Source organism: Lepidothrix coronata, unplaced genomic scaffold (genome assembly GCF_001604755.1).
Source record: "Lepidothrix coronata isolate B3197 unplaced genomic scaffold, Lepidothrix_coronata-1.0 Scaffold52, whole genome shotgun sequence".
In the NCBI taxonomy this organism is placed as follows: domain Eukaryota; kingdom Metazoa; phylum Chordata; class Aves; order Passeriformes; family Pipridae; genus Lepidothrix; species Lepidothrix coronata.
The window spans coordinates 1,961,970-1,987,321 of NW_016690232.1; the positions used below are offsets into that span (position 1 = coordinate 1,961,970).

Below are 25,352 nucleotides of genomic sequence, written 5' to 3' on the forward strand. Positions count from 1 at the left end.
TGGCTTTGCCATGTGCCCTCAGCACAGGCCTTATGTGCAGGCCTTACCATGTTCCTGCAGGTCTAGGCCCAGCCCTTCCCCACATGCACACGCACACACAGTGAATTGGTTCCGACCCATATAAAAAATTCAGTGAGATTTGGATCCAGGATCTCACACCCACACGGAGAGTGGTGGCTTCAGAGCCCTACTGCCCCATTCTAAGCAATTCCCCCCTCTCACATAGCGAGCAGTAGACGAGAAGTTCTGTGCCCTGGAGAAGAAGGAGCAAGAGCTGCAACAGCTCCGTCTCTCAATACGGGAGCGTGGAAGTGACCTGGAAAGACTGCGCAGTGTCCTCTCCAGCAACGAGGCCACCATTCATGTGAGTGCTTGTTCCTGGGTGTGCAGAGTCCAGCCTGGCTGTGGGGTGCTGCTAGACAGACCTTCCTGGGAATGCTCTGGTTGTTGCCGGGGAGAGCATCAGCAGATGTTGGCCTTCCTCTGGCCCTGTGTGAGGGGCACGTTCCTGGGTCACTCCTGTTTCTGGGTGTAGAAGGCACCAGGAGCAGATGGGTGAACCTGTGTGACTCTTTTAGCAGTTGAGACGGGTATTTCCAGTTCTGCTTAATTCAGGATTAAGTCTGTGTCCCTGATTGAGCTGCTTCTGTTGTGGTCCTCAGAGCCTGGAGAGCCTCCTGAAAGCCAAAACCCTGGAACTGGAGCAGGTCTCAGCAACCTGTCAGAACCTCCGCTGGCTCAAGGAGGAGATTGATGCCAAATATTGCAGCAGGCAGAAGGAGCAGGAAGGGATCATCCAGCAGCTGCAAACCTGCCTGCATGACAGGAATAAGGAGGTGGAGGTAAGGCCTTAGCTTGGCTTCCTGAGTTTGTTGGTAGAGAGAGTGGTCCCAGACCAGAGCCTGCTGGCTGTCTGCCTCACCTGCAGCTGTGCACAGTGCTTTGGAAGCTGTCTGCTTTTGGCACCTGTACGTACCTGTGCCTGCTGAGACACTACTCTCTCAGCTACACTCAGGCAGAAGAGCTGTTTGTCCTTGAGGAACTTTCAATTGGATGGTAGCAATGTCTCTCCCTTTCTCCCCCTTGTCAGGAGCTTACAGCAACTCTGCTGTGCAAGCTGGGCCCAGGGCAGAGTGAGGTAGCAGAGGAGCTGTGCTTGCGTCTCCAGCACAAGGAGAAGATGCTACAGGATCTCCTCAGCGACCGAAACCGTCAGACCATGGAGCACAATGCCGAAATCCGGGAGCTACTGCAGGCCATGAGCACCAAAGAGCAGCAGAGCAGAGTGAGTTGTGTGCAGGGCCACGGTGGGAGGCTGGGGTGGGTGGCTCTGCCTCTTGTTAAGCAAAGAGAAGCTCCCAGATGGGATGAGAGAAATGAAGGAGCTTGTTCCTCTGTAGGTAAAGAGGCCAAGCCTTGCTGAGGCTGTCTGGTGAGTAGGGTGGGAGGCTGCACTGGAGTGGCTGTGAGTGGCCAGGAGCAGTAGCTGCCAGGCTGGTTTACAGAGCACTTTGAGTCTCAAGTGAGAGAGAAATATTGAGATGGTTTCCCTTAGTCTCTGAAGAAGAAGAGGGACGGGGACCCTACTCCTGGTCATGGCCCTTCCTTCCCCTATTTTTCCCCCTCAACCAGGTGGCTGCTGAGAAGATGGCACAGGCTTTGGCTGAAAGGAGCTGCGAGCTGCAATTGCTGCGCCAGCATGTGTTGGGAAAGGAGCCTTTCGGGACCCACTTGGCTGGTGCCAGGCTGTTGAAGCAGCACAAACAGCCCATACAAGTAAGAATCATGCAACTGCCTGTGGCCTCAGGGCTCCAGAGAGAACTGTTTGCCACAGAAAAATGGGAGAGAGAGGAGTACCACAGAGAATGATAGAAATGAAAGTGGGATTAGGGAAGAGACTTCCTATAGGAGGAAGAGATGAAACTGAGGGGCAGAAATGCTGCCTGGATGTTCTGATCTTGATTTCACCAGCCTGTGTCACTCAGTGTCTCTTTTTGTTTTGATCAGGCAGCATTTGGGTCCACAGGGCACATAAAAGTATGAAAGACATCCACCCTCTGACCTTTCAGCATTGACCCAGTCCTTCCTTGGGCTGGACTGCTTTGCTGTATTGTAATCTCCTCCCTGACATTGTCACATTCTGGAGGGGACAAGAGAGCTAATTTTAGGTTGCACTAATTCTTGGCAGAGCCTGCTGGCTGTTTGCTGTCTCTTCCACAATTGGAGTTGGTATTTTTAAAGCAGCTTTGCTAAAACCCCCTTTGAGGCTGAACACAACTCCGAGGCTACATATGCCACGCTCCTACTTGAGCAGCTGTCAGTGGTTTATTGGTGAGCTGACATGTTGAATGTTTTTAAGCAGCTGTAAACAGGTTTCTATTCCCAGGATCAGTGAGCTCTACAGACTTCCAGGGATGTGTATATGGGCCAAGCTCTGTGTTTTCTTTCCTGCATGGTCCTTCTGGGCCACATCTTAGATGGAAATGTGGGTCTTTGTAGAGTCTCAGTTGAAGGACAGGTTGCTGCAGTTGCATGAAACCTGCTTAATCCTTACTATGAAGACACTGCCAGCAAACTCCAGTGCCAAATAAAGCAAGGCCAGTGCCCTGTTGCCCACACACGGCTTCTGGGTGCAATTCACTTCTCTCTGCTGCCTGGCAAGATCCCCTTCATTGGTTTCTCACATTTCAGAGGTGTCAAAAGAGCAACCAGCAGCTTTGCTGCAATCCTGGAGCTCTGGGGAAGCTGCACATTCCCCATAAAGGTGCAAACCTGGAGGCTTTTGTGTTTTCAGGAAATACTGGAAATAGGTTCTGGAGCTACAGCCATTGCCAGACCCTCACAGGGGGACAGCAGCTGCGGGGCTGAGGGAGGTGAGTGTGGTGACAACTTCTTTTGAGGTCCCCAAACATGACCAGGGCTTTCTGCTGTGGGGAAAATGTGGTCACATGAAACTGTGAAAGAGTAAAGAGCTTTGAACAAGAGTGAATATGGTGAAATAAAGCTGTGCCTCTCTTTAGGGTGATGACTGAGGGTGGGAGTGGGGAAAAAGAGGCTGGTGTTGGATTTGAGGTGAGGTGCTTCTATTCAAGATCTGATGCTGTCCAGTGGAAAGGTTTTGACTTTTTGTTTCAGGCTGAGCTGAGACAAGTTTGGGTTTTGCCTGGGACCAGGGTTTGGGTTTTGCCTTGGGACCAGGACACCTGAAATTTGTCTGGGGTAGAACAGCAGGCCTGGGATGTTGCTGTTGCTTTGGGCTGCTGTTCAAATATTAAGCAGAGAAGAAGGATATTTACTAAGGGACAATGGGGAGCACAAGCATTGGGGCCCTGTCTTTCCAAAGAGGGATTCTGTGTCATCATACTGGGGTTTGAACTGGCATGCAGTATCCCTGCAACCAAGCTGTCTTTGCAGTTACAATGTCAGCAGCAGAGCTGGAGAAGGATCTCGTTAATGCCAAAGAGGAGCTGGAGCTAATGGCGAAGAAAGAGAGGGAAAGCAGGGTGAGCTTATGATGAAGCCTGTGCTTGATCTCCCTTGTTTGCAGGAGACCTTTGGGCTGCCTCTCACTTGAGGTTTTGGACCCCACTATTGTGAGGATACCCCCAGTGAGAGAAATGGGGCAGTAGCTTGCAGGGGGATGTTGGCTCTCTGAAGTCTCTCACGGGATTCTCTTCCCTCTGTAGCGGGAGCTCAGTGCTCTCCAGTCTGTCGTGGCCACGCAGGAGGAAGAGCTGCAGGTGCAGGCCTCGGATATAGAGTCCCTGACCAGAACCATCCAGATCAAAGAGGACCTCATCAAGGTGAGATACTGCGCCGTGGTGGATCAGTTCCACCTGCAAAGGCTGCAGAGTCTCTTCTTTCCCCACATCCTCAGAACAGCATGGCTGGCTGGCTGTGGATGGTTTGCCTAAAGCTCTCTGTGGTACTTTGGCCAGAAGGTAAAGGCCACAAACCCCCGGAGTGTTGTCACTTGGCTTTTTGCTCCTTGTGTACCAAACACCCTCCTTTGAGAGCCCTTTAATCAGAGTGCATGGTGTCCCTTCTCAGTTCTTGCTGCAGGCTGTGGTCTGTGCCTAATCCACTCTGGGTGCTCTGGCATTTTTTTTCTTAGGAGACCTGGATCTTTCCAAACATTTGAAACTTTTGGCAGTTGCATTCCAGGGAGGTTTATGAAGGTCCAGCTGTCTTTGTTATTGATCCCTTCTTCACTGAGCTCTCCTGCTGCTTGTTGATTTTCAGGATCTGCAGATGCAGCTGGTGGATCCTGAAGAAATTCCAGCCATGGAAAGGCTGACACAAGAAGTGCTGGTGCTTCGGGAGAAGGTGGCCATGGCAGAATCACAAGGGCAAGAGGCTGCTGGAAACAGAAGGCAGCAGGTAGTGTGCCATGTGGGGCAAGCTCGAATGTGTTTATATTTCTGCTGGTGCTCAGTTGTGAGGCTTTGTTTTCAGCCTCTTGATGTGCCAAGATGTGCTTGTTCTTGGAAGCTGGCTGTGTGTGATGGAGAGGATTGGTTCCCTTTAGCACTTGTCCAAAGGGCAGAGTCTTCTGGGAATCCAGGGATGGCATGGATCAATTTGGACATGAGCAAGAGAGGAAGGGGGAAGCCCCAGTTTCTCGAGGATGGCCAAATGTCTCCTTTGATTTCTGTCTGGTTTGTAAGTGCTGCGTGTTGTCTCTTCTCTCCAATCAGTTGCTACTGATGCTGGAAGGGCTGATGGCTGAGAGGAATCGGTTAAATGAGGCTCTCCAGGCAGAGAGGCAGCTCTATGGCAGCCTGGTGAAGTTTCACACACACCCAGACAGGTAAGTGAGTGTGTGCCTTGGCTCTGTGCTGCCCTTCACTGCCAGGACAGGCATGGGTGGTCCATTGGGGCAATCCCTGAAGCAGTGGTTGTTCTGCAAGTCTGAGAGCCTTCAGTGGGGAAAGAGGGAGTTGACGCAAAACATCGGCCCAATGTTTTTTTGGGAGTTGAAGTTTTAGGCTTTTTCCCTTCAAGACGCTGTGGTGGCCAGCTTTAAATGCTCCCTAAACTCCCCCCCATTGCCATGGGATTTCCATCTCTGTTCCCTGACTTATCCCTTCCCAGCTCAGTTTCCCACCCACACTTGGCCACCTTTCAGAGACTGCTGTCAAATTCCCAACCAGCTGTTGGGTTGATAAGGATCTATCTAGGTGCTTATCCAGGCGGTTGTCTGTCCCCTGCAGTAATCCCATGCCCTTCATGAGGCTGCAGCCTCTGGGATATTTGAGCTACCTGATAGCAAGAGAGCACATAAGTGGAGTGCTCGGGTTAGCACTGAAGAACAGCTGTGACTCTGAGTCCCCTAGCATGGGCTGGAGCCTTTTTTGGGGATGGCTGTGCTCTGGGGAGGTTAGAGGTGAGGCGGGAGGTGGCTGATCTGCCTGGAGTCAACGTCAGTGTCGATGGAGGGGCCGGTTTGGTGTGTGCTTGCTGCAGCCTGTCTAACCCTCTTCCGTTCTGTGCGGCGTGTCCGCTTAGCGCTGCGAGAGACCACGCTCTGCAGGTGGAGCTGGAAGGGGTCCACGAGCTCCGGGGACAGCTGGAAGAAGCTCTTGGAAGAAGCTTGGAGTGTTTGAGCAGGCTGGAGACACAGGGCGCCATAGGAGGTGGGGAACAGGAGCGTGTGAGAGTCCTACCCCAGCATGCCTTCTGAGCACTGGCGCTCACCCGCCTGCCACGGAAACGGTTCACTAACCGAGCGAGCCTGTCTCACTGACTCTGGGAGGGTTGCTTTGGTTCTTAGTAATGGTACAGTAGAACTGGTGCAGGGCTTTTTTGTTTTATTTTTGAGCTGCTTCGGAAACGGCGATCAGTGCAATCCACCCGTGTCTCGTGTACGTTCCTGTCTGACCTACCCTGGTGGCCACTGATGTATTTGCACATTCAAATCATTCCATTTTAGTTGATTTCCCTCTATCTCCCTTCTCCTCCCACCTCCATGGGCCAAATAAAGATTCCCTATCTCTGAAGGAAACACCAGATGTTTTCTGTCATCTCCCAAGTGCATGAGTGTGAGTTTTTGTATTCCCTTACCATTTTCTTAAACCAGTGACATCCACCTCTTGGGTTGATGGTGGTTGGCCCAAAGGGAGACAGTGTATATGGAAAAGTGGGTTCCAGAGACAGAGAATTCAAGTCCTGGTGACACTTGGCTGGGCCTCTTACACAAGACTTGAGTGTAGAACCAGCGATTCAGTTTATGCTTAAACCAAATCCTACTCCAGTATTGATGATTTTACTGAATGGGGTTTTTTTCCCTAATTGTCTCAGCCTAGCTTGTGAGTCTTCAAGGGAGAATTTCCTCCTCTTTTTGACAGATGGTTTGGTGTGACTGAGACAGCGCCTGGGCTGGGTCTGCTCCCTCACTTGTACACCCACATCTTGTTTACAGGCTCCATGCACCCCCTGGGCTGTTGGACAGGACCCTATTTCTGCATTGCTGGGGTCTGTCTCACTTGGCACCACTGCATACCTTTTCCAGGGTCTCTTTCAGCTCCTCCAGGAGTGTGGAGGCTGGCAGGAGAGCTGAAAAACAGCAGCAACAGCTTCCCAATGATCAGTGCTTCCCACACATGGCAGGCTATGGATCTCTTGTCCCCTAATCACTTCCCAAAGTGGCAGGAGCAAATTTTGCGCCTCTGAGCATCTGTTTCTGCTTGCTGGGGAGGCTGAACTGGGCTGAACTGTGCTGTGCACCCGGACCTGTGACTGCCCTGCTGCATGGCTGCTTGTGACTGCTTTACAGGGCACCAGCTGTCCTGTTCCTTTTGCCCCTGCTGAGAGCTCCTCTTCCTGTCTCAGGTGGGGCTGGGATGCAGCACAGCTCTCCCAGCAGGTCAGGACTGCCCCTCTGGGTCAGCACTCAGCTGTGTGGTGACCTCAGTGGTTCCCATATGGCCAGAAGGGGCACAGCTGGAGGCTGCTGGGCAGCTCTGGGTTTGGTTAGCTTTTCCTTTCTTCTGTTTCATCTCATTCCCTTCCTCTCACTTCTCTGTGTAGCACCATCTCTTTATCCTTCTGCTTCTTGCTTTGTAGGAGCCTTTGTGTCCCTGTCCTTACCTTTCTGCCTTCCTTCCTCCATCCTGGCACTGATGCCGAGCTGGCCTCCTGTCAGCAGTTCTTTGTGCTGTCTCATAGCTCTTTGTGGAGATCTATCCTTCCTCTCTCAACTTTCCTGTGGACCTTGTTCCTCTTCCCTTGTTCCCAGCAGTGTGAAGACTCCCATGCAGCTGGTGCACCTGGGTGTCCCGTGCTTGTGGGCCATATGCAATTTGCAAGCCATGTAACTAATTCTCTGTGCCTTCAGGCTGGGGTAAAAGACAGAGAAGTCTATGGAAAAGTAGTGCTGGGGTTGCATCTCTTGTCTCCTGTGCTGGTGGCACACAGAGACCTGAGCAGCCTGGTGTGCTCCTGCTGCCATGGAGGGTTCAAGCACTTGGTGAACAGCAGCCTGGGCACAGCTGCCCTGCGTACACACTTCTTTGCTCCCCCACTACCAAATTCCTCTTCTTCCCCTGGGTTTGGTTGGTTTATTTTTCTTTGAGATTTGTGCTCCCTTTTTCTCTCTGGTCCTGGAGTGCTGGGAGCTGTGTGGAGCTGTGGGTGAGGCTGAAAAGTGGGATGCTGTGCCCTGGCATAAGAGCTGATTCTCCTATGTGCCCATAGCAGCTGTGCTGGCTGTGTGCCACCCTGCTCTGCTCCTTCAGCCACAGTGACCCACCTTGAGAGCCATGTGGCCCTCAGCCCCCCAGCAAAGGCTGCAGCTGATGGTCTGCATCCCCTTACCCTTCAGGCCCTGCAGGCACTGAACTATCCTCCTGCATGGTTTGGCACCTGGCTGAGGGTTTTTGCAACCTCGTGGCAGTTGCTTGTCATGAGTGTGTCTCCTGAGTGTGGCACCAATGCTGTGGACGGTGCACTGTGCAAATGCCTGCCCTGCTGCAAGGCATGCTTCTGGCTGGTCCTTAGCTATTCCTCCTGAGAGCCACGTGCTTCCTTGCTGGCTTCCCCTTCACCAGCGATGCTTGGCATCTCTCCTGCCGCGATTTCTCTGTTATCCCCTGCTCTGTGTTCAGCCTTGCCCAGGAGCTCCAGACCTAATGGTGATGGATTTGGCCACAGGCAAAGCAGCTGCCTCTCCTTTGGTGCAAAGGCAGCTGTGAGACCTGACCCTGCACAGCCCCAGGGGAAAGTCTGGGGCCCTGTCCAAGCACCCGTCTCCCTGGGAGGAAGAGGGATTGGGGGTACACCCATGTCCCAGCTGCCTAGGCAGGCGTTGTAAGTCCTCACCCAGGGTTTTGCATCAAGGGCCCAGGAGCAGAGCTGTGTGCAAGCAAGAAAAGCATAACCTCAGCTCAGCCCAAAGCCCCCAGGCACTGTGGTATGGGACACAAGTGTCCCTTTACCTCTGCAAAGCCAGTGCAAGACTTTGAAAGAGCTCAAGGCCATGCCTGACAGCAGGGCTTGGGCAATGTGGGGAGGGTGGCTGATAGTGCCTCCCAAGCTACCTCTGCCTGGGCAGTCAGGCCCCCAACACCAGGCTGAGGCAGTGCCAACAAGGCTCCCTGACCAAACTCATGCTGCTGCTGTGTCTTGTGAAGTGGCTGCAGAGTGGGTGGTGTGTGTGCACGTCTGTCAGAGCAGCAAGCACAAGGTGGTGAGAAAGGAGAGATGTGGATGGGGCAGATACCAGTGCTGGGGTGCGGTCCCCTCCCTCACTGATGGGCCAGCACAGGATGCTGGGTTGGAACTCCAGCATGCAGAGAGGGGATGGAAGGGCACAGGGACAGTAGGGAAACCTCGGTCCTGCTGGAAGTGCCCAAGCACCAGGTGTGTATGAAGCAGTCACCTGCCCTGGGGCTGCCCACAGTGGCCATGAGCATCACTAGGAAGGAGAGTGCAGAGGCAGTGCTGCCAGTGCCAATCCTCTGAGTGCCTTGTGCTGTGTGCTGTCCCCTAGGTCAGGCCGCAGGCACAGATGCCAGCGTTGCCAGCACCAACTTCACCGACGGCATGAAGGAGGAGACAACCCGTGGCGTGGCAACCCAGCACGTGAGTCAGGGCAGCGCGACACTGGGAACAGGGGTGGCAGAATTGGGCACTGCACCACTGCCAAACTGTGTCCTAGCCCCTTTGGAAACGCCCCCATCACCCTCTGTCTTTGTCCCTCTAGAGCAGCCCCCGGGCCCTTAAGGAAAGTGGGAGCACCGAAAGGAGAACAGCGCCCACCGTGCCAGAGCGGGAGCTGCGAGCTGAAGAGGAGCTGCGGGAGCTGAAGGCACAGCTGGAGGAAGCCGGCTTCTCCTCTGTCTCCCACATCAGGCAAGAACTCCGTGACTCTGGAGCCAGTGGGTGGCAGTGGCTGGAGGGGACACCCTGCATCCCAGCCTCTGCCTGCCCTTCACAGTGCCTTGTGCCCCTAGGAAGGCGATGCTGAGCCTGTGCCTGGAAAATGCGGAGCTGAAGGAGCGGATGGGTGAAGCCACATCGCTGCTGGAGGGCGGGGAGCAGGAGGAGGCTGGGCTGGGCAGCCCCCTGGCCTCTGAAACCCACAGGCTGCAGCGGAAGACCCGCAGTTCCCTCGGGGACCGCCCGGCCGGAGGCAGTGGGGATGGCCAGGGGGTCCCAGCAGAGAGGGGAACTGTGCCCACCAAACGCCCAGCACTGGAGGCACGATCCCAGGATGACATGCCCAAGAGACCCTGCCCTGGAAGCCTGGGTGGAGGGGACAGGAGCCACGTAAGTGCACAGGGGACTAGAATGGGGATGAGGATAGAGATGGGGATGAGGGTGGAAACGGGGGGCTGATAGCTCGTCTCCCATCTGGCAGGTGGAGGGCACTGTTCCCGGTGGGGGTTGGCCAGGGCTGGGCACAGAGCTGCATTCCCAGGTGGCACAGGGCCAAAGGCAGTGCCAGGAGCTGCAGGACAAGCTTGCCGCCTCAGAGGCCACAGTGCGGGCACAAGCTGAGCAGCTGGAGAAGTACCACGTCCTGCTCCGTGAGTTAAAACCGCGGGTGGGACAGGGAGTCTGTGCCGAGCCTGGCATGCCCTGTGCACTGTGCTGTGCGTGGGGCAGGGGTGGTGAATCCTTCCTGGGGAGGACCCTGAGCTGAATGGGCTGCCCAGCAGGTGAACCTCACACCCAGCAGCTCAGCAAGCAAGTGCAGGTGGACTTCCAGGACCTGGGCTATGAGACGTGTGGACGAAGTGAGACCGAGGCTGACCGGGATGAGACCACCAGCCCTGGTAAGGAGAGCCAGGGTTCCAGGGATCCCTATGCTTTGCCTACATGGCATGGAGAAATGACACACTGTGCCCTCTACAGAGTGTGAGGAGCCAGATGTGTTCAGCGAGCTCAGCCTGGGCGAGGAGCTGGGGTCCCCATGCCAGCTAGGGGTGCCCAGAGCAGGCAAGACTACCCAGAAAGTCATGGCCCTGGAGGATGTGGGGGCCCTGCACCAGCACATCCAGGACCTCAAGGCACAGCTGCTCAATGCCAACAAGGTGATCCAGAGCCTGCAGCGCCGTGCCCGCTCCATCTCCGTCACCAGTGGCTACACCTCGGGTGCTGAGCGGCCTCTACCAGATCCCAAGGCCTTGGTCTCCCCAGCCCACAGCCTCACTGATGAGGATGAGGGCTGGCAGTCGGATGGCCATGGCACCCTCTGCCCGCCTGCCCTGCGGGCACACCGTGACCTGCAGAGCCTGGTGCACCGTGTCGCCCTCCTCGAGGCACAGCTGCCCTCAGCCAAGCCTGGAGGGGCTTTGCCCAAGGAGCTGCAGTCTGCCACTTGGCCAGGGTATGGTCCTGGGGACTGGGACTGGATGGGGGGCTACGGGGGTCCACAGGAATTTCTCAAGGGTGGTGGCTCCCTGTTGCATGTTTTCCCTGCAGCCAGGTTCCTGGGGTGTTTGCACGGTGGGGTAGAGCCCCAGCAGTGGACAGTGCACAGACTCCCTCTATGGCACTCTCAGGGAGTCTGACTGCCCTGCCAATGCCCTGCCTGCCCATCTCTCCCAGGAAGTACAACTCGCTGATCCAGGCACAGGCTCGGGAGCTCTCCCACCTGCGGCAGATGCTGCGGGAGGGCCGGGGCGTGAGCCGCAGCCTGGCCCAGCACCTGCGGGACGCCCTGCGGTCCTTCGAGGACCTGCTCCGCGGCACTGACATCGACTACTACCTGGGCCAGGGCTTTCGGGAGCAGCTGGCCCAGGGCAGGCAGCTGGCTGAGAGGCTCAGCGACAAGCTGGGCACCAGTAAGTACCTTTAGGGGGCCAGTGGGAATGGGTATTGTGGGTGCACGACAGGTGAGGAAGGGATGCTTTGGTGGGTGAAGGGCTGTAGCCACTTAAACATCTTGTGCTGGGCTATGCTGTCCTGCTCTGTTTGGGGCTGGGCATCCTTAGGCATGGAGACACTGACTGGCTCTTCTCTGCCTTGGTTTTAAAGGAGATCGACAAGATGGGGAGGATAAAACTAGTCATGAACTCCTGGCACTGAGGTACCTGTTCCCAGGGAGGGTTCATGGGACCTGCTTGGTGTGGGAACCCTGGGGTCTATCACTGCTCTTGGGGTGGGGGGCCCAGGATGCCCTCAATATCTCTGCTTCAGGTACAGATCCTGGGGCTACCTCTGGGGTTGGGGACCCCTATGGGCACTCCATGTCTCCGAGCAGCCTTGCATCACAAGTGGGACATGCCGTGTGGGGTGTCATGTAGGAAAGAGCTGTGGGATGGAGGTCACCCTGACCTGCCAGCCCAGGTGACAAGCTACCCCTGCAGGCTCAGCCAGAAGCTCCAGGAGAAGGAGAAGGTGATTGAGAGCCTGGAGGTGAAGCTGCAGGACCGCTCTGAGTCCCCAGGTAGCAGCTGCCCACCCTCTGAGTCATCCCACTCTGCCACGAGCTCCTCCTTCACGTCTGAGGGGCTGGAGCCCTGCTCTGATGGGGATGCAGCCAGCGAGTGCAGTCAGTGCCATGAGGAGCCTGCCCAACTCACAGGTACTGCAGGGTGACCAGGGGCCACAACCACCTCTGGACATGTGGACTTGGCTGCTTAGGATGTGCCAGGGTCCCCAGTGCCCCAGGGAGAAGGGATCTTTGCTAGGCTGAGCCAGAGCCACGCTAACATCTCTCTCTCCTATCTCTAGGCCATCACTTGGACTCCTTGTCCAAACCTGTTAGTGCCCCCTTGCCTGCACTGGCCCCTGGGCTGTCCCCCTTCTTGTCTGCTGGGCCCCCCCCTCCCACGGCCCCACCATTCCTGGGCTGCTGTGGGACCTCTGTCTGCTCCCTGGCTGAGGCACAACAGGAACTGCAGGTGCTCCAGAGGCAACTGGGAGAAAGTGAGCACGCTGACTCTGGCTTGGGTTTGGTCCTGCCTGCCCTGCATGCTGTGCTGTGCCTCATCCCCTCCCACCCTCTCTGACCTGCCTATCCTGCCCTGGACCTTCTGCTTCTTGGGGATATGGTTTTGAGGTTGGGTCCCATCTCTCTGGCTGACAGATGATGGGGACATGTAGCTCTTGTGCAGAGAGGTCTTGGTGGGTGGAATGGACACGGCTGGAGGCAACACTAGCCCTTGGTGTGGGCACTTGGGTATCCCAGGGCCTTTGGGAAAGGGTAGTTTAGCTAGTTGTTCTGTAAGAGTGGGGCTGAGACCCTCCACCTTGTGTCACATAATCAGCAAGCTCTGGGAGAAACTCTGCTCTTCAGCAGGAGTGGGTTTGATCAGGGTGGGAGGTCAAGTGATGGGGGATCACTGTGGGGGAACACTGGGCTGCACTGTTGGGCAGAGCGAGAAGGGGGCAAAAAGCACATGATGGGAGTGTGTTGCCTCATTTTTTGTCCCTGCTCATTGTCCTTCTCCTCCCTGATTTGCCCTGTGTGTGGAGGTGTGGCACTGCCCGTGGCACCAGCAAAGCCTACAGTCCCACTGGGCCCCTTTGGAGAGGGCAGCAAAGCCCCGGCATCGTTCTGCCAGCACGGTGCACTGCAGAGCCTGGCTGAGCTCCCCGGGGCCACCTCAGCCCGTGTCCTCTGGGACGTACCCCCACCTGGCCAGACACCTTATGGGGCCCTGCCATTGGGGTGCACTTCCAGCCAGAAGCTAACAGGTATGGTCCATGTTGGAGACCACAGGGGCATCCTATGTGCGTGTGGGGGAACAGGGAGGAGATCTGGCACCAGAATGACTGTGGGACATGACTCTGGCATGGGGCAGGATAGTGGGGATGGCATGAGGCAGATGGCATTGCCTTTCCTGCCCTGAGCCCTCTCCTTGGCTGTGGCAGGGGCAGACCTGCTGGAGGAACACTTGGTGGAGATCCGCAGCCTGCGCCAGCGCCTCGAGGAGTCCATCTGCACCAACGACCGGCTCCGGGAGCAGCTGGAACGCCGCCTGGCCTCCACCAGCAAGGCCAGCGGTACGGGGCTGCACTGGGCCAGGGCTGCCGGGGTCCCAGGCTCTGCACAGCCTGTTGCACGGGGAGGGTGCTCACCCCGTGTACAGTGGGGCACTGGGGAGAGCGACTCAGCACTGGTCCCCTCTGCAGGATTGCCCAGTGATGTCTATGCCCAGACACCGGAGCTGGGGCTGCAGCTGAGCGGGGAGAACCAGGCTCTGCGTGAGGAAAACCGGACCGTGCGGCTCCAGCGTGACCACCTCTCCCAAGGTAGGGCTGGGCCACCAGCATACTGGGTCTCAGTCCCAGAGGGCTGAGTGGGGTGGCGGTGACACCTCCATGGTCTCTGTCAAGCAGAGCTGGTGCGGGTGCAGAAGGCACTCCTGTCTGCCTGCTCCCGGGTACGGGAGGCTGAAGCAGAGCTGGGCCAGAGGCGTGGGAAGCAGCGGAGGCTGGCAGAAGAGCTCGCTGAGTGCCAAGAGAGTGTCCGGCAGCTCCGGGACGAGCGGCTCTCTCTGCAGGAGGACAACAACAGGTAAGGTTTGGGGCACTGTGACCTTGGGGCCACAGGACTGGGTGGGCACCAGTCCCACGTGTTACCCCTTTGCAGGCTGCAGCACTCAGTGACACTCCTGCAGCAGCAGAGTGAGGAGCAGCGCCTGCTCCTGCAGACCCTGCGTGCAGAGCTGCACGTCTACGAGAGCCTCCCTGTCCCCTCTGCCGAGACACGAGCAGGTACAGGACCCGTGCCCAGCCCCCTCAGCCCCTGGTCTTGGGGTGCCTGGCCCCTCTGCAATCCTTGGGTGGTTCTAAACACCTCTCCTGTTGTGGCAGCAGGTGGGACATGGTGGCCTTGCTGGCAGGCAGAGAGGGAGGGCAGGACCCCAGCAGCCCCTGGCACAGAGCCACAGATGTCCTCAGGGGCTCAGATGCTTCTTGTTCTAGGCTGCTTCCCATCTCCTCCAGTGCGGGATGTTGGCACAAACGCAGCAGCTCCCCTCTTCTCCCCGCTGCCCTCTGACACGGTGGTGGTCCAGCGGATGGACGGTGGGTACCAGAGCCTGACCACACACAGGTCTTAGGAGCTTAGGAGCTGCTGAGACCTGACAAACTCATGGCAGCACTCTTGCTGAGCAAGACTGGAGAGCTCAGGGGAGAGCCAAGCCCCCAGGATGGGATGAGGAGGACCACGAGGGGAGCAGGCAGGGTTCCTCACCGATCCCTGCTTGTTCCACAGAGCCACAAGAGACAGACCCATTGGTGAGGAAGAGCGAGGGACTGACGGGGGCTCATGTTGTCGGCCGCCTGGACACATATCAAGCCCTGGAGCAGCACATCGTGGAGGGGAAGGCCCTGGCCCGTGAGCTGATGTGTCTCACGCGCCCGGCGCTTGGACTGCCCAACTGCCAGCTCGCGGGAAAGGAGGTAAAGTGTGGGCAGGACGGGGCTGGCAGCACCCGGGGGCCAGACCTTTGTGCACCATGTGTGACATGTCTCCTGAGCCCAGAATCAGCCCTGAGGCTTGCAGGGCTGGCAGGAGGCAGGGAGCCTCCAGCCTGGGGGCTGCTGCTGGCACTGTCCTGCCACACTGGGCTGGGCACGGCAAGTCCCCAGGTGTAGCGGGATGTGGGTGCCCCAGCAGCACCTGCTCCCGCACCCTTCTCCCACAGGCTCTGGGATGGGCAGGGACAGGGCAGGGGCACCTGTGGGGCAGTGCCAGCACCCTGCACAGCATCCTGGAAGAGTGTGTGTCTCTCCTCACTGCCTTCTGGAGCACCATGCTGCCTGTCAACCTCACCCAGCACCAGGGCAAAGTGAGCAGGGCCTGGGGACTGGCAGGGCACTGGGGCTAGGTGCTCACTGCTCATGACACTCCTCTCCTCTCCATGCTCCCAGGAGCAGGCACTACAGGGTGAGATTGCAGTGCTGCGGGCCCGGCTCTCTGAGAGGGAGGATGCTCTGCAGAGCACGGCCAAGCGGCTGCGCAGCACAGCACAGCTCAAGGACAGCATGGAGCACTTCATCGTCAGCCAGCGTACGTGGGCCCAGTGGCACGGCCAAGCTGGCTGGTCCCCAAGTACCTGGGGTGGTTCCACAGCACAAGGGCCTCACTGACCCCATCTCTCTCTCTCCCCTGCAGTGACCAGGACCCACAACGTGCTGCGCAAGGCCAGAACGAACCTGGAGGTGAGTTTGCCCTGGCAGCCAGTGTGGGATAGGGATGGGTATCTCTGCCCTAGTGAGCCCTGATGGCCTGGGGATGGGCACAGGTCACACACACCCTGTGGTGGCTGACAGGGGATGCTGAGGGCCAGCTGGGTGCAGTTGTGTGTTGGGGGGGGGGGCACACATTTTTGTTGTCTATCTGCAGCCTATGTGTCCATGTCTCCAGGGCACAGCAACTCTCCCTCTTACTGCCACGTGTGGTCTCTTGCCAGGTGAAGGCCCAGCAGGCCCTGCCTGTCTCTTGAGCCCTAGGCAGGGCAGGGAGCGCTGGCCTGCCATGGAACAGCCTGCTGGCTGCTGAGTCGTGCTATGCCAGAGGGCTGGAGCAGACCCTGTCCCTGCTACTCGGAGGGCTGGGGTGGACAGGGGTCTGGGGTGTGCTACACTATTAGTGGGTTTGGGCTGCTGTGGTGGTTGCATGCCCTTCACCAGCCTTTGCTTGGCATTGCAGCAGCAGCTGCTGGCTTGGACTTTGCCTGCCCCACGCTTCAGTGCTGGCCCCCTTCCACCCTTGGTGCTCAGTGGGGTGACAGAGCCCTCCACACTGAGCACCCCTTGCCCTGGGACCTGGTCCCACCTGTAACCCTGCTGAGTACCCACCCCTGCTCATGGATGTATGTATATGTATATAGACAGAGGTATCAGAATTGCGTTTTGGGGGCTTCCCAGGCATGTTGGGGCCCCAGCGCGGAAGGAAGATGTAAGAAATGCCATATTCTGTTCAGTGGCTGAAGAGTCCCCAATAAAGGTTACCTTTGGGTTGTGGTGTTTCTGGCCCGCCTGTCTCTGCAGCAGTGTTCCCCCTCCCCAACCCACCCACAGCACAGGGTGCCAAAGGCACCAGCTGGCCCCAAGGGGGTGGCTCTGTGCCCCACCCCAGCACCCCTAGGGCAGCTCTGTGCCCTACTGGGCGCTGCCTTTCCTCCTCTTGCTGTTTCAGAGCCCCCCTCCAACACCAGGCAAGCAGCACCGAGAACAATAAATACTGTAATAAATAGAGAAATGCCTGTCCCATGGCACTGCTGCGGCAGCAGGCGGTGCAGCCAGGGTCCTGGGGTGCCTGCCCGGCTCTGCTCGCCCCAGGCCCCTTCAGCGTGGGCATGTGCCAGTGCCCCTCTGGCTATGATGAAGCCAGCCCTGTCCCATAGAAGCACTCAGTGCTGGGGACAGAGCAGTCGCAGTCAGTCCTCGACGGTGCTGTCCCAGCGGCAGGTAAGCGTGGCTGTGTCGGGCTGTACCTTCCACCCTGCTGGCTCGATGCTGAACCTGGCAGGGGGCTGGGGCTCCAGAGCTGAGAGCCCTCCTCAAAGCTGGGGGACAGCCCCACAGCCAGGGCTGTGGGACAGGGGGCAGGTAGCAGGCTGGAGTGTCACGGAGCCCCTAGTGATCAAGGTGGCCTTTGGAAACTCAAGACCAAGACACCAGAGCAACCTTCAGCAGGTAGGACACATTCCTGGAGGCCTGGGGTGGGGGTAGTGCTAGGATCACCTTGAGGCCCTTGCAGGCTGGAGAAGACAGTCAGGGTGAAGCCCTTTCCGTGTTGGGCGTGAGGAAAGGCTGTTCTGGTGAGCAGCAAAGTGGTCCCAGAGACTCACAGAAGCCTAGGGGAGCTGCAGGTGGGCGGAAACCAAGGGCTAAATCGAACCACACCAGTAGGATGAGACAGTGTCACAGGCCCCAGCGGCCCTGGGCTCATTGCCAGGGCCTGTGTCCCTGCCAGGTTTGAGGCTGGAGCCAGCACCTAGTTCTCACACAGTCCTGTGGCCCAGTGTGTGCAGACAAAGCGGCGTTTCGTGTCCTGCGTGGGGGGTGGGCGAGGCTCTGGCTCAGATGGGCTTGTACAGCAGTGTGGTGACGTACTTCTTCTTGTAGCGGTGCGTGGCACTGAGCACCATCACGCCATCCTGCGAGAGGCACAGCGTCAGCAGGGGGACTGCAGCACTCCCAGGGCAGCCCTTGGGAGGAGGGCTCTGGGGGCTCAGAGAGCTGCCCCAGCCCATCCCTGCTGTCCCAAGTCTCACAGCCTGTGAGACACATCCAATACAGGATGCCAGGGCAAAGGATCTGGTATGGGGCTGCTCAGCTCCACCATGGTGCAGGGAGGCAGCTGAAGGGAATTGTAAGGAAGCCACAACCTCCACCCCTGCATGTGCCACACTTCAGTGGGCAGCCAATGCTGTCTTTAGTGGGTCCTCTGGTCCCATCTCCACCCCCTAGCTGTCCAGGTTCTGCTCCCTGCAGGTGCTGCAGGCTCCCGGAAGCTATGGCAGCTCCCATTCCCTCACCCAGCAGCCAAGTGGGACCTGCGCTTACCTTGATGGAGAGCGCGTAGAGGTGATTGAGCATGACGTGGTTGGGTTCGGGCAGCAGTGCTGGGTCGCACTAGGAGGAGAGAAGTGTCACAAGGGAACAGCAGAGCCCTGATCTCCCAGCCCTAGCCAGCACAGGGAGCTGCTGTCTCAGGCAGTTTGAGCTTCCTGGTGTCTGAACAGGAACAGAGCTCAGCTAAGCACCAGGAGGCCAAATCAGTGTGGCTAATGGGAAAAGTGATGCTTTTCCTAGGAAACGGCAAGGGCCAGGCCTCAGCCAAGGGGAGATCAGGCTCCCTGCAGACAGGACTCCCCTCTCACCCCCAGCGTGGCTTTCTGTGTGGGCAGAATGCTGGTACACACCGAGATATTGGTGTCCTTGTTCAGGATGACCTGGAGGAGATGAGGTGGGAGGATGGGTGGGGATTTGAAGCGCTCCTCGGGCCGGTATACGTACATCTCTTGGCCGTAAGGTCCAGGTGGTGAGCTTGATAAGTCTGAAGAGAAGAGAGAGGAGGAGACATGAAATGGGTAAAGCAGGATGGGAGAGCACAGAACAGTATCCCAGAAGCTGAGAAGGACCCAGCAGGATCTTTCAGGCACAAATATCTTCCACGAGCTATGGCCAGGTATCTATCCTTTAGCAACAGTTCAGCCTTTTCGCAGCAGAAAAAGCAGCCAGGTGAGCCCGGGGCATTTCCAAGCAGGGCTGTAAGCTGGTACATGCACTGACACAACACAAGCACCCCAGGGTATCCACCACAAGAACCCTGCACGTGTTCTTGGCACAGCCAGGTCCCTCTCCCACAGGAAGCAGCTGGCTTACCCCAGGGCTGTACCCTTGGCAGCAGGGACACAGGGATCAGTTTGCCTGCATGCTCTTGGTACTGCAGGACTGCCTGATGAGGGGGTCCAGGAAAAGCAAATGGGAACTCTAGACTGAACAGCTGCTCCACACATGGGAGGGACCACAGGAGCTTTTGATCACTGGAAGCTGGACTGGCCCCATCTCCCAGCTATATCTGATCTGATAATTTTGGAACAGCCAGCACCCAGAAGGGCTCCACCTCTCTGAGCTGCTGCTGCCTGCTGGCTTCTCTCCAGCAAAGTGCCTCTTGCCCAGGCTGGGAAAGGACACGGAGCTGAGCTGTATCTGAGATGGGGTCGTACCAGGGACCAACACACGACTGAGCTGTCTGCCAGCATTACACACCAAGCCAACACTGCTGGTGCCTGCGTGGTAACCTAACCTGCTGCTGTAACACAAGCAGAGGGGGAGGTCTGCAATGTGCTACCACTAGTACAAATTACCTTGGCATGTAAACCAAGAGTAGCTGCTGAAAATAACCTGGATCCTGCTCTCACCTAGCTCGTACCCCGGATCAGATGACTTACAGTTGCTCAGACAGAAAGGGCTGATGTTCCCAGCGTTCACCAGTCCAAAACGGCTCCCTCAGCCGCGCACAGGCACTGGCTCTGCTCCGGTGCTAGCACAGAACAAGTTACACCAGCACGGCCCCTCCAGAGAAATGAGGCCTCAGCCGTGGGCTGCTGCCAAACACTACTCATACTGAGTGCAGGCCCACACCTCCGCTCAGGGGGTCTGTTCACCCCAGAGCAGCGAGTCTCAAAGCAGAGGAGGTGGAAAATAGCACATGCAAAGCTGTAATGCCACAAAACTCACCCCGACCTGAGGTTTCTGAGCTCTCCAGGGAATCCACCTTCAATGCATCGAACACCTCGAAGTCAGACTTCTTGACGTGGATTAGGTTGTTAATTGTCCCCATCTGGCTGGTGACCACGGGCTGGAGAGAACTGAGGTAAGAATCTTCCTGTGTTCACCTCCAAATGAAGCACACTTAATGCTTCCCAGATCCTCCCAGCCCAAGCTGTCTTTGCTGCACCACTACCTCAGAGCACAGGTGGCTGGTGTCTATCTCTGCTCTGTGCTTGTTTATCCTGGAAGGATTTCCCTTTGCTCCTAGGCTCCTACATCACCTCCTATTTTCATCCTCCATTCTGTTACACGGGTGTGTTCTCCTTCCCATGCTGCTACCGCATGATCCAGTTTGGAGAACCTGCAAGTGAGTGATGACCCCATGGCCCATCTTCCCCTGTAGACAAATTCTCAATGGGATTTAAAGGCCTTCTGGTATTTCCCTGCCCCTCCCCAATGCTTCCCCATAAAGCATGACTAAGTACAGAGGAACCAGCCTCTGAAAGGACTCAGGGGAGGGAGGTGCCCCTTTTGTTTTGGCAGATGACCTCCTTTTCTTCCTGTTCCCTCTCTGTTGCAATTACATCCTGTCTAGTTCTCTGAAGAAGACAAGATCTGCAGGGATAAAGCATTGAACATTACCTCAGATGGGTCATGGACCCACTGGCCATCCACAAAAAATTTGTACTGGTGCTCTCCTTCTGGGAGATCCAGGATAGCAACAAAGTCGTTGTGGCTGTGCAGAAAGAAAAGATGCGCAACAACATCGCCCTGTTGATGCTCTGGAAGCTGCACTTCCATGGGGCCCCAGGAATCAGCACTGCCCAGCCCCTCTACCCTAACACCTTCATGTAGGGTTAGGCTTGCTCATCCTCAGTGACCTGAGGCATGGCCACAACAGGCACGAGCATTCCAAGCACTAGCACGGCTCAAAGCCCTGGGAGCCCAGCTGCAAGGAGAGCAGGAGGCAGTCCAGCCCTCCAAGCCCAGAGAAAGTGGATGTGACAGACACCCTGTGCAAGAAACACTGGAGAGGATGCATGGGCAAAGCTTCTGGCCCTGTGCTGGCATGGCAGGACGGGAGCAAGTGAGGCAGCTGTGTTTGTGAAGTCTGCAATTCCAGAAGAATTACTAAGAGTCCTACACAGAGCTTTCATGTAAATCACAGACATGCTGCAGAACAGCAAGACGTGTGAAGGACAACCAACCAACCCCCACTGACAGCAATACAAATAGGCATGGGGTAAAGCCACAGCCAAGGGAAGAGCTGGCAGCTTCCAGAGGGCTGCTGCATACTTGGGCAGGGCTCTGCTGCCAGGACTGGCTCCTGCATGCCATATAGGTGGGCAAGCACAGTGGCCTATCCTGTCCTGTCCCTCTGTTTCACAACTTACCAGAGTCCCTGCAGGACCATCAGGGAAGGAGCTGACTATGTATTTGTGCTCAGACTCCTAGCTTGGATGAACAGGAAAAGCCAGGTGAGCAAAGGGAACAGCGACCAGCACAGAGAAGGGAAAAAACATTCCTTGCAATGGAGCAGAGGAGAACATAGATTGACCTGAAGGACTGGCTACCTCTTGATGAGTGGGATCTTAGTGCTCCAGTTGTTGAAGGATCCAGAGATGAAGACCTCTTTGCCTCCATCGGCCCAGCGGATGACAGTTGGTCGAGCCTGTTGGGATGGTTTCACTGACTCCTCTAGATCTGGCTGCCACGACACAAACTCCTTGTCCCCAGGAATCTGAGCAAAGAAAACCAGAGCCTAAGACATGAAGACAACCATGAACACATTGACTTCCCCCTAGCCTCTACCACCACACCTTCACATCCCAGACAGGAGCACTGCAGAGCTCCTCCAGCCTCCCAGCTCCCCACAAACCCCTCTCAAGGCTGGGAGCACAGCCCCCCAGAGCCAGTGAGCTGAAGCTGCAGAGCGGAGGCAGGGAAGGGAGCGGCCAGCCCCTACCTTGGAGTCATGGGAGCTGAAAACGCTGGGGTCATCGGTGCTGCCCACCATGATCTTGTGCGGGTGCTCCTTGGTGGGGTGGGAGGCACCGGAGCCGTCCGAGCGGTGGGACTTGGAGCCATGGCGCTCCCCGGACACTCGCTCGCTGGTGGTGTTCCCCATGACAGCTCAGCAGCCTCTGTGAGGGAGAGAGAACAACACTGTACCTGTGCACATGGGCTCTGGCAGCGAGGAGAGGAGCAAAGGCACCGTTTCCCAGTGCTCTTTGCCAGAGGAGATGGACAGTAATCCTAAAAAAGGCCCAAAGTTCATTCCCATGACCAAGGTTGGGAGCTGAATGCTCAATAAACAAGACAGCTCAACTTAATTATAGCTGTATCCTTAAGAACCATCACTGTAGTTAAGCTGGTAATTTTTAAGACTCCAAAACCAATATTATTTCACCTGTGTCCAACATCAGCCCTCGGCAGCCATCAGAATTGAGGGGTTGATGGGAAAAATAAAGCCAACCTTTATTGGCAAATCATTGCTTAGCGTTAACAGAGCCTCTTTCACAGTCCCACAGTCAGGCTCTATAGACAAATCCCCTACATCCAGCCAGAAAACAAACAGAGAGTGAAAGTAGCAGCTGTTTTACAGCTCCCAACAAGTCTCCAAGAGCTCACAGGCAGAAGAGCAGAGTCTTGCGCCTGGCAAAGATGACAGGGAGCATTTAAAGTGTCCGAGTGGAATCGCCCAAGCTGGAGCTTGTCCAAGGAGTGGGGCTAATGCTGTGCTGTCTGCAAAAAGCTCAGCTCTCAGCAGCATTTACTTATGATTCACCAGGCAAGCCACCGTGTCAGCTGCAGCACAGCACAGCCAGGAGGTCCGCTTGTTGTGACTGAACCAGCGGCACCACCCCGAGCACTCTGGCATCTGCTGGGCTCTCTGGAGGGACACAATGAGGGAAGGGCAGCCCCAGCCACCTCAGCGTCCCTCTGCAGCTGGAGATGGGCTGCCATCCCCAGTCTCACCCAGATCAGAGAAAGCAGAACAGGACAACTGACCAAGCCACAAACAACCACACATCTCTTGGGACAAACAACAAAGCCACCGCAAGCTACACAGGATTCTTCAGGCCTTACCCAGTTCTCAGGAGCTAAGATGGATTGGGGCTCTTGCCTGCTTCTCAGGCTTATTTTGCAGCTTTCAGCTTACCGTGGCCTCTGTGGAGCAAGGCAAGGGCACAGCCAGCCTTGCTTCATGTGCTCACTTGTGACATTTGGAGGTTTGTTTAGAAGATCAAGTTATATGAAAGGTGCCAGGCAAGGCTGCCAGCCAAAGCCAGGCTTTAGAATATTATGAAGCAATTACTAAAGTATTTCTTAAATCCTGAGGGCTAAAAGGCAGCTCAAGAGGGCAGCTAACCCATATCTCCACCCTTCTCAGTGCAGATCAAGTGTATCTGATGATCCAGGTCAGGTGAGCTGCACCTCTTGCTCTGACATCTTCCCCCTCTGCTCTGAGGAGGCTCAGCCAGCTCCTCACAAAAACTGCCCCTGTGCCACTAACCTGTTGTTGAGGAGTTTCCTCCCCAGTACCTCCACTAAGGATCCCTTACTTCTTATCTACAGGGAGGAAGGCAGGAAAGGCTGAACATTCTCTTGTACCAGGACAGACCTGAGAGATACATGCAGGTGTTAATAGATGTGAAACTTCCGTTTCTTTTCTCTAAAAGGAATCCAGTCCTTCTGTCCCTTACAGATCACGCTCTCCAAACACCTCCCGAGGTTTATCCCAACCGGTGGTTCCTTTATGGTGTGTGCCATCCGAATCCCCTGCATCGAACACACAGGCATCCTTGCTTGTGCTGGGACAGCAGCCTGTGGTACCTGGCTTTGCTGAATTAACTTCTACAGCTCAAACCCTCCTTGTAGCTGCACGGCACGCTGTGATGGTGTGACACAGGTACGTCCGAGTCACAGATGGAAGCGCTGCCCACACCAGAGCCCAAGCAAAGCTCCGCGGCGTCTCGGCGCATCGGCTCCCAGTCTGGCAGCGAGCCCCCACCAGCCGCAGCCGCAGCGAGGTGTGTGCCTGCCTGCCCCATGGCAAGGCCCCTTCGGCTCCAGCCAGCCCCACCTCCCTACTCTGAAAATGACAAGTGAAATACACCAATTCCCCCCCGGGATCTGTCGCGCTCGCTGCCTCTCCCACCCGGGCAGTGCCCCGCGCTGGGAAGCACTGTCCGGCACCCGAGGGGTCTGTGCACAGGGACGGAGGTCTCTGCCCAGCATCCCGCCGGGATGGCACCTCCCGGAGCTGGCGTGGCCCGGGGAAGCCCGATCCGCCCGGGTTCTCCCTCCTCCTCCTCCTGAGGTTGTCGTAAGGTTAAGGGGATGAGCTGGGAAAGCGGGGGAGGAAAATCTCCCTCCGAGCAGGCAGGGCTGGGGCGGGGGCAGCCACGGCGGGCTCGGCCAAACCACCCGCGGCTCTGCCGTGGCCCACGGGAGGAGCGGGACACACCGGCAGGGACGGGGCCCTCCCGAGGGGCTGCGAGCCGCGGTCTGCACCGGTGCGGGCTCCGGGACACTGCCACACCGCCACACCGCGCGGCCACGCCTCGCTCACCGCCTGCCGCGGCGGCGCCCGGCCAGCCGCCACCTTCACCGCCACCCACCCGGGACACCCCGCCGCCCGCGGTCCCGGCCCGACCCCACCTGCCGCCGCCGCCGCCCCGCTCTCCGCCTCTGTCCAAGATGGCGCCACCCCCCGCCGGCCGCTGCGGGGCGCTCTGGCCCGCCCCCGCCCCGCTCCGCGGCCGCGCCCCGCCCCGGACCCGCGGCCCCGCCGCCGGGCACCCGCCATGTTTGGTGAGGGCGGCTCGGCCCGTTGTTGTTAATGGCGCGCGGGGGGTCGCACGGCTTCACCCCCGCCGGCGGCCATGTCTGCTGAGGGCAGGGCGGTGCCGGGGATGTTTGGGGGGCTGCGGGCAGCAAGCGGGCAGGGTGCTGCCCGTAGGCTGGGCAGACGACTCAGGATAGGCCCCACAGACTGAGACAGCCAAGCAGTGTGGCCCGTGGTCCCCTCGGCACGGAGACAAGCTTTATTGTCCTTTTCCTGAGACGCGTTCCCAGTTTCCCCACCACCTCAGTGTGACTTAACCCATAGACAGAGAGAGCTTGTGGTGCTGCCGGGCCAGGATTTAGGGGAGGGAAGTGACCCCCGTCCTCAGAGCAGCCCGTGACCAGGAGTTGCGTATCTGGCACAGCAGGAAGGCGGGACAGACCCGGCTGCACCTTCAAGGAAGGACTCCCTCCGTGCCTCCGGGCGTGGCGGCACACCTAGCAAGGAGCAACAGACACAAGCCCAAAGGAAAAGATTGCCGGGAGGACCCGCTGTCTCCTTCATTTTAGGCTAAGGAGAGCGCGAGCGGTAGACAAGGATGGCCGCAATCACGGCGAGGATGCTGAAGAGGACCTTGAGGATGCGGGGCAGGGCGCTGGGGCGGGCCCTGCCTGGGGGCTGCAGGGCTCTGACCACACGCTGCCGCTGGGTCAGGATGGCCTTCCTGGCACCCGCCCACGCACCCGGGCCCCGCAGCCGGTACTGGTACGGCGTGCAGGGACCGAAGGCCACCTCCAGAGCCAGCCTGGGGTCCGTGAGGAAGAGGGTGAGCAGGTTGGGCTTGACTCCCAGCTGGCAGGCGAGCTCGTCCATG

The 25,352-nt window shown here is 57.5% G+C and overlaps 3 protein-coding genes across 16 annotated transcripts in view; 1 reads left to right on the forward strand and 2 right to left on the reverse strand.

Moving 5' to 3' along the window:
• The window catches only part of LOC108497789 (myomegalin-like), a 38,623-nt gene extending 22,188 nt beyond the window's left edge, over positions 1–16,435 (forward strand). For 5 of the 9 annotated variants that reach the window (XM_017815730.1, XM_017815731.1, XM_017815733.1 and 2 more), the window contains 31 exons: positions 227–364; positions 663–842; positions 1,091–1,285; positions 1,633–1,776; positions 2,795–2,873; positions 3,415–3,503; positions 3,687–3,803; positions 4,243–4,380; positions 4,698–4,810; positions 5,509–5,636; positions 8,990–9,081; positions 9,203–9,351; positions 9,453–9,768; positions 9,860–10,028; positions 10,161–10,277; positions 10,357–10,831; positions 11,053–11,288; positions 11,482–11,533; positions 11,814–12,031; positions 12,181–12,375; positions 12,925–13,146; positions 13,324–13,455; positions 13,585–13,704; positions 13,792–13,969; positions 14,045–14,169; positions 14,380–14,481; positions 14,672–14,859; positions 15,105–15,248; positions 15,331–15,469; positions 15,575–15,621; positions 15,827–16,435. In XM_017815730.1, the coding sequence (XP_017671219.1) occupies positions 227–364; positions 663–842; positions 1,091–1,285; positions 1,633–1,776; positions 2,795–2,873; positions 3,415–3,503; positions 3,687–3,803; positions 4,243–4,380; positions 4,698–4,810; positions 5,509–5,636; positions 8,990–9,081; positions 9,203–9,351; positions 9,453–9,768; positions 9,860–10,028; positions 10,161–10,277; positions 10,357–10,831; positions 11,053–11,288; positions 11,482–11,533; positions 11,814–12,031; positions 12,181–12,375; positions 12,925–13,146; positions 13,324–13,455; positions 13,585–13,704; positions 13,792–13,969; positions 14,045–14,169; positions 14,380–14,481; positions 14,672–14,859; positions 15,105–15,248; positions 15,331–15,469; positions 15,575–15,621; positions 15,827–15,961 (4,872 nt within the window). In that variant the 3' untranslated portion in view covers positions 15,962–16,435. The remainder of the gene's footprint in view (positions 1–226; positions 365–662; positions 843–1,090; positions 1,286–1,632; positions 1,777–2,794; positions 2,874–3,414; positions 3,504–3,686; positions 3,804–4,242; positions 4,381–4,697; positions 4,811–5,508; positions 5,637–8,989; positions 9,082–9,202; positions 9,352–9,452; positions 9,769–9,859; positions 10,029–10,160; positions 10,278–10,356; positions 10,832–11,052; positions 11,289–11,481; positions 11,534–11,813; positions 12,032–12,180; positions 12,376–12,924; positions 13,147–13,323; positions 13,456–13,584; positions 13,705–13,791; positions 13,970–14,044; positions 14,170–14,379; positions 14,482–14,671; positions 14,860–15,104; positions 15,249–15,330; positions 15,470–15,574; positions 15,622–15,826) is intronic. The other 4 variants (XM_017815726.1, XM_017815734.1, XM_017815728.1 and 1 more) reach the window with 3 other exon arrangements.
• Positions 16,436–16,627: 192 nt separating this feature from the next.
• PRKAB2 (protein kinase AMP-activated non-catalytic subunit beta 2) lies at positions 16,628–24,418 on the reverse strand. 6 transcript variants are annotated; one of them, XM_017815741.1, is made up of 9 exons: positions 24,352–24,367; positions 23,204–23,311; positions 21,653–21,830; positions 21,261–21,427; positions 20,329–20,422; positions 19,654–19,774; positions 18,333–18,466; positions 17,974–18,042; positions 16,628–17,564 (listed from the first exon to the last, which is right to left on the reverse strand). In XM_017815741.1, the coding sequence occupies exons 3-9, from the start codon at positions 21,812–21,814 to the stop codon at positions 17,487–17,489; spliced, it is 825 nt and encodes a 274-aa protein (XP_017671230.1). In that variant the 5' UTR covers positions 21,815–21,830; positions 23,204–23,311; positions 24,352–24,367; the 3' UTR covers positions 16,628–17,486. The 6 variants fall into 6 exon arrangements, with proteins under 6 accessions (XP_017671230.1, XP_017671228.1, XP_017671229.1 ...); XM_017815739.1 differs by lacking the exon at positions 23,204–23,311 and having other exon boundaries at positions 24,352–24,418; XM_017815740.1 differs by lacking the exon at positions 24,352–24,367 and having other exon boundaries at positions 23,204–23,697.
• Positions 24,419–24,530: 112 nt separating this feature from the next.
• LOC108497740 (dimethylaniline monooxygenase [N-oxide-forming] 5-like) overlaps positions 24,531–25,352 on the reverse strand; it is a 5,555-nt gene continuing 4,733 nt past the window's right edge. The window contains exon 4 of the mRNA XM_017815639.1: positions 24,531–25,350. Coding sequence (XP_017671128.1) covers positions 25,049–25,350 — 302 coding nt within the window. The 3' untranslated portion in view covers positions 24,531–25,048. The remainder of the gene's footprint in view (positions 25,351–25,352) is intronic.

Coding starts and splice junctions, on each gene's coding strand:
- PRKAB2 (XM_017815739.1), bottom strand. CDS start 21,814: ATGGGGAACACCACCAGCGAGCGAGTGTCCGGGGAGCGCCATGGCTCC. Junction 20,423..21,260: donor AAGATCCCACTCATCAAGAG/GTAGCCAGTCCT, acceptor CTTTCTGCACAG/CCACAACGACTTTGTTGCTA. Junction 19,775..20,328: donor GGGTCCATGACCCATCTGAG/GTAATGTTCAAT, acceptor AGTTCTCTCCAG/CCCGTGGTCACCAGCCAGAT.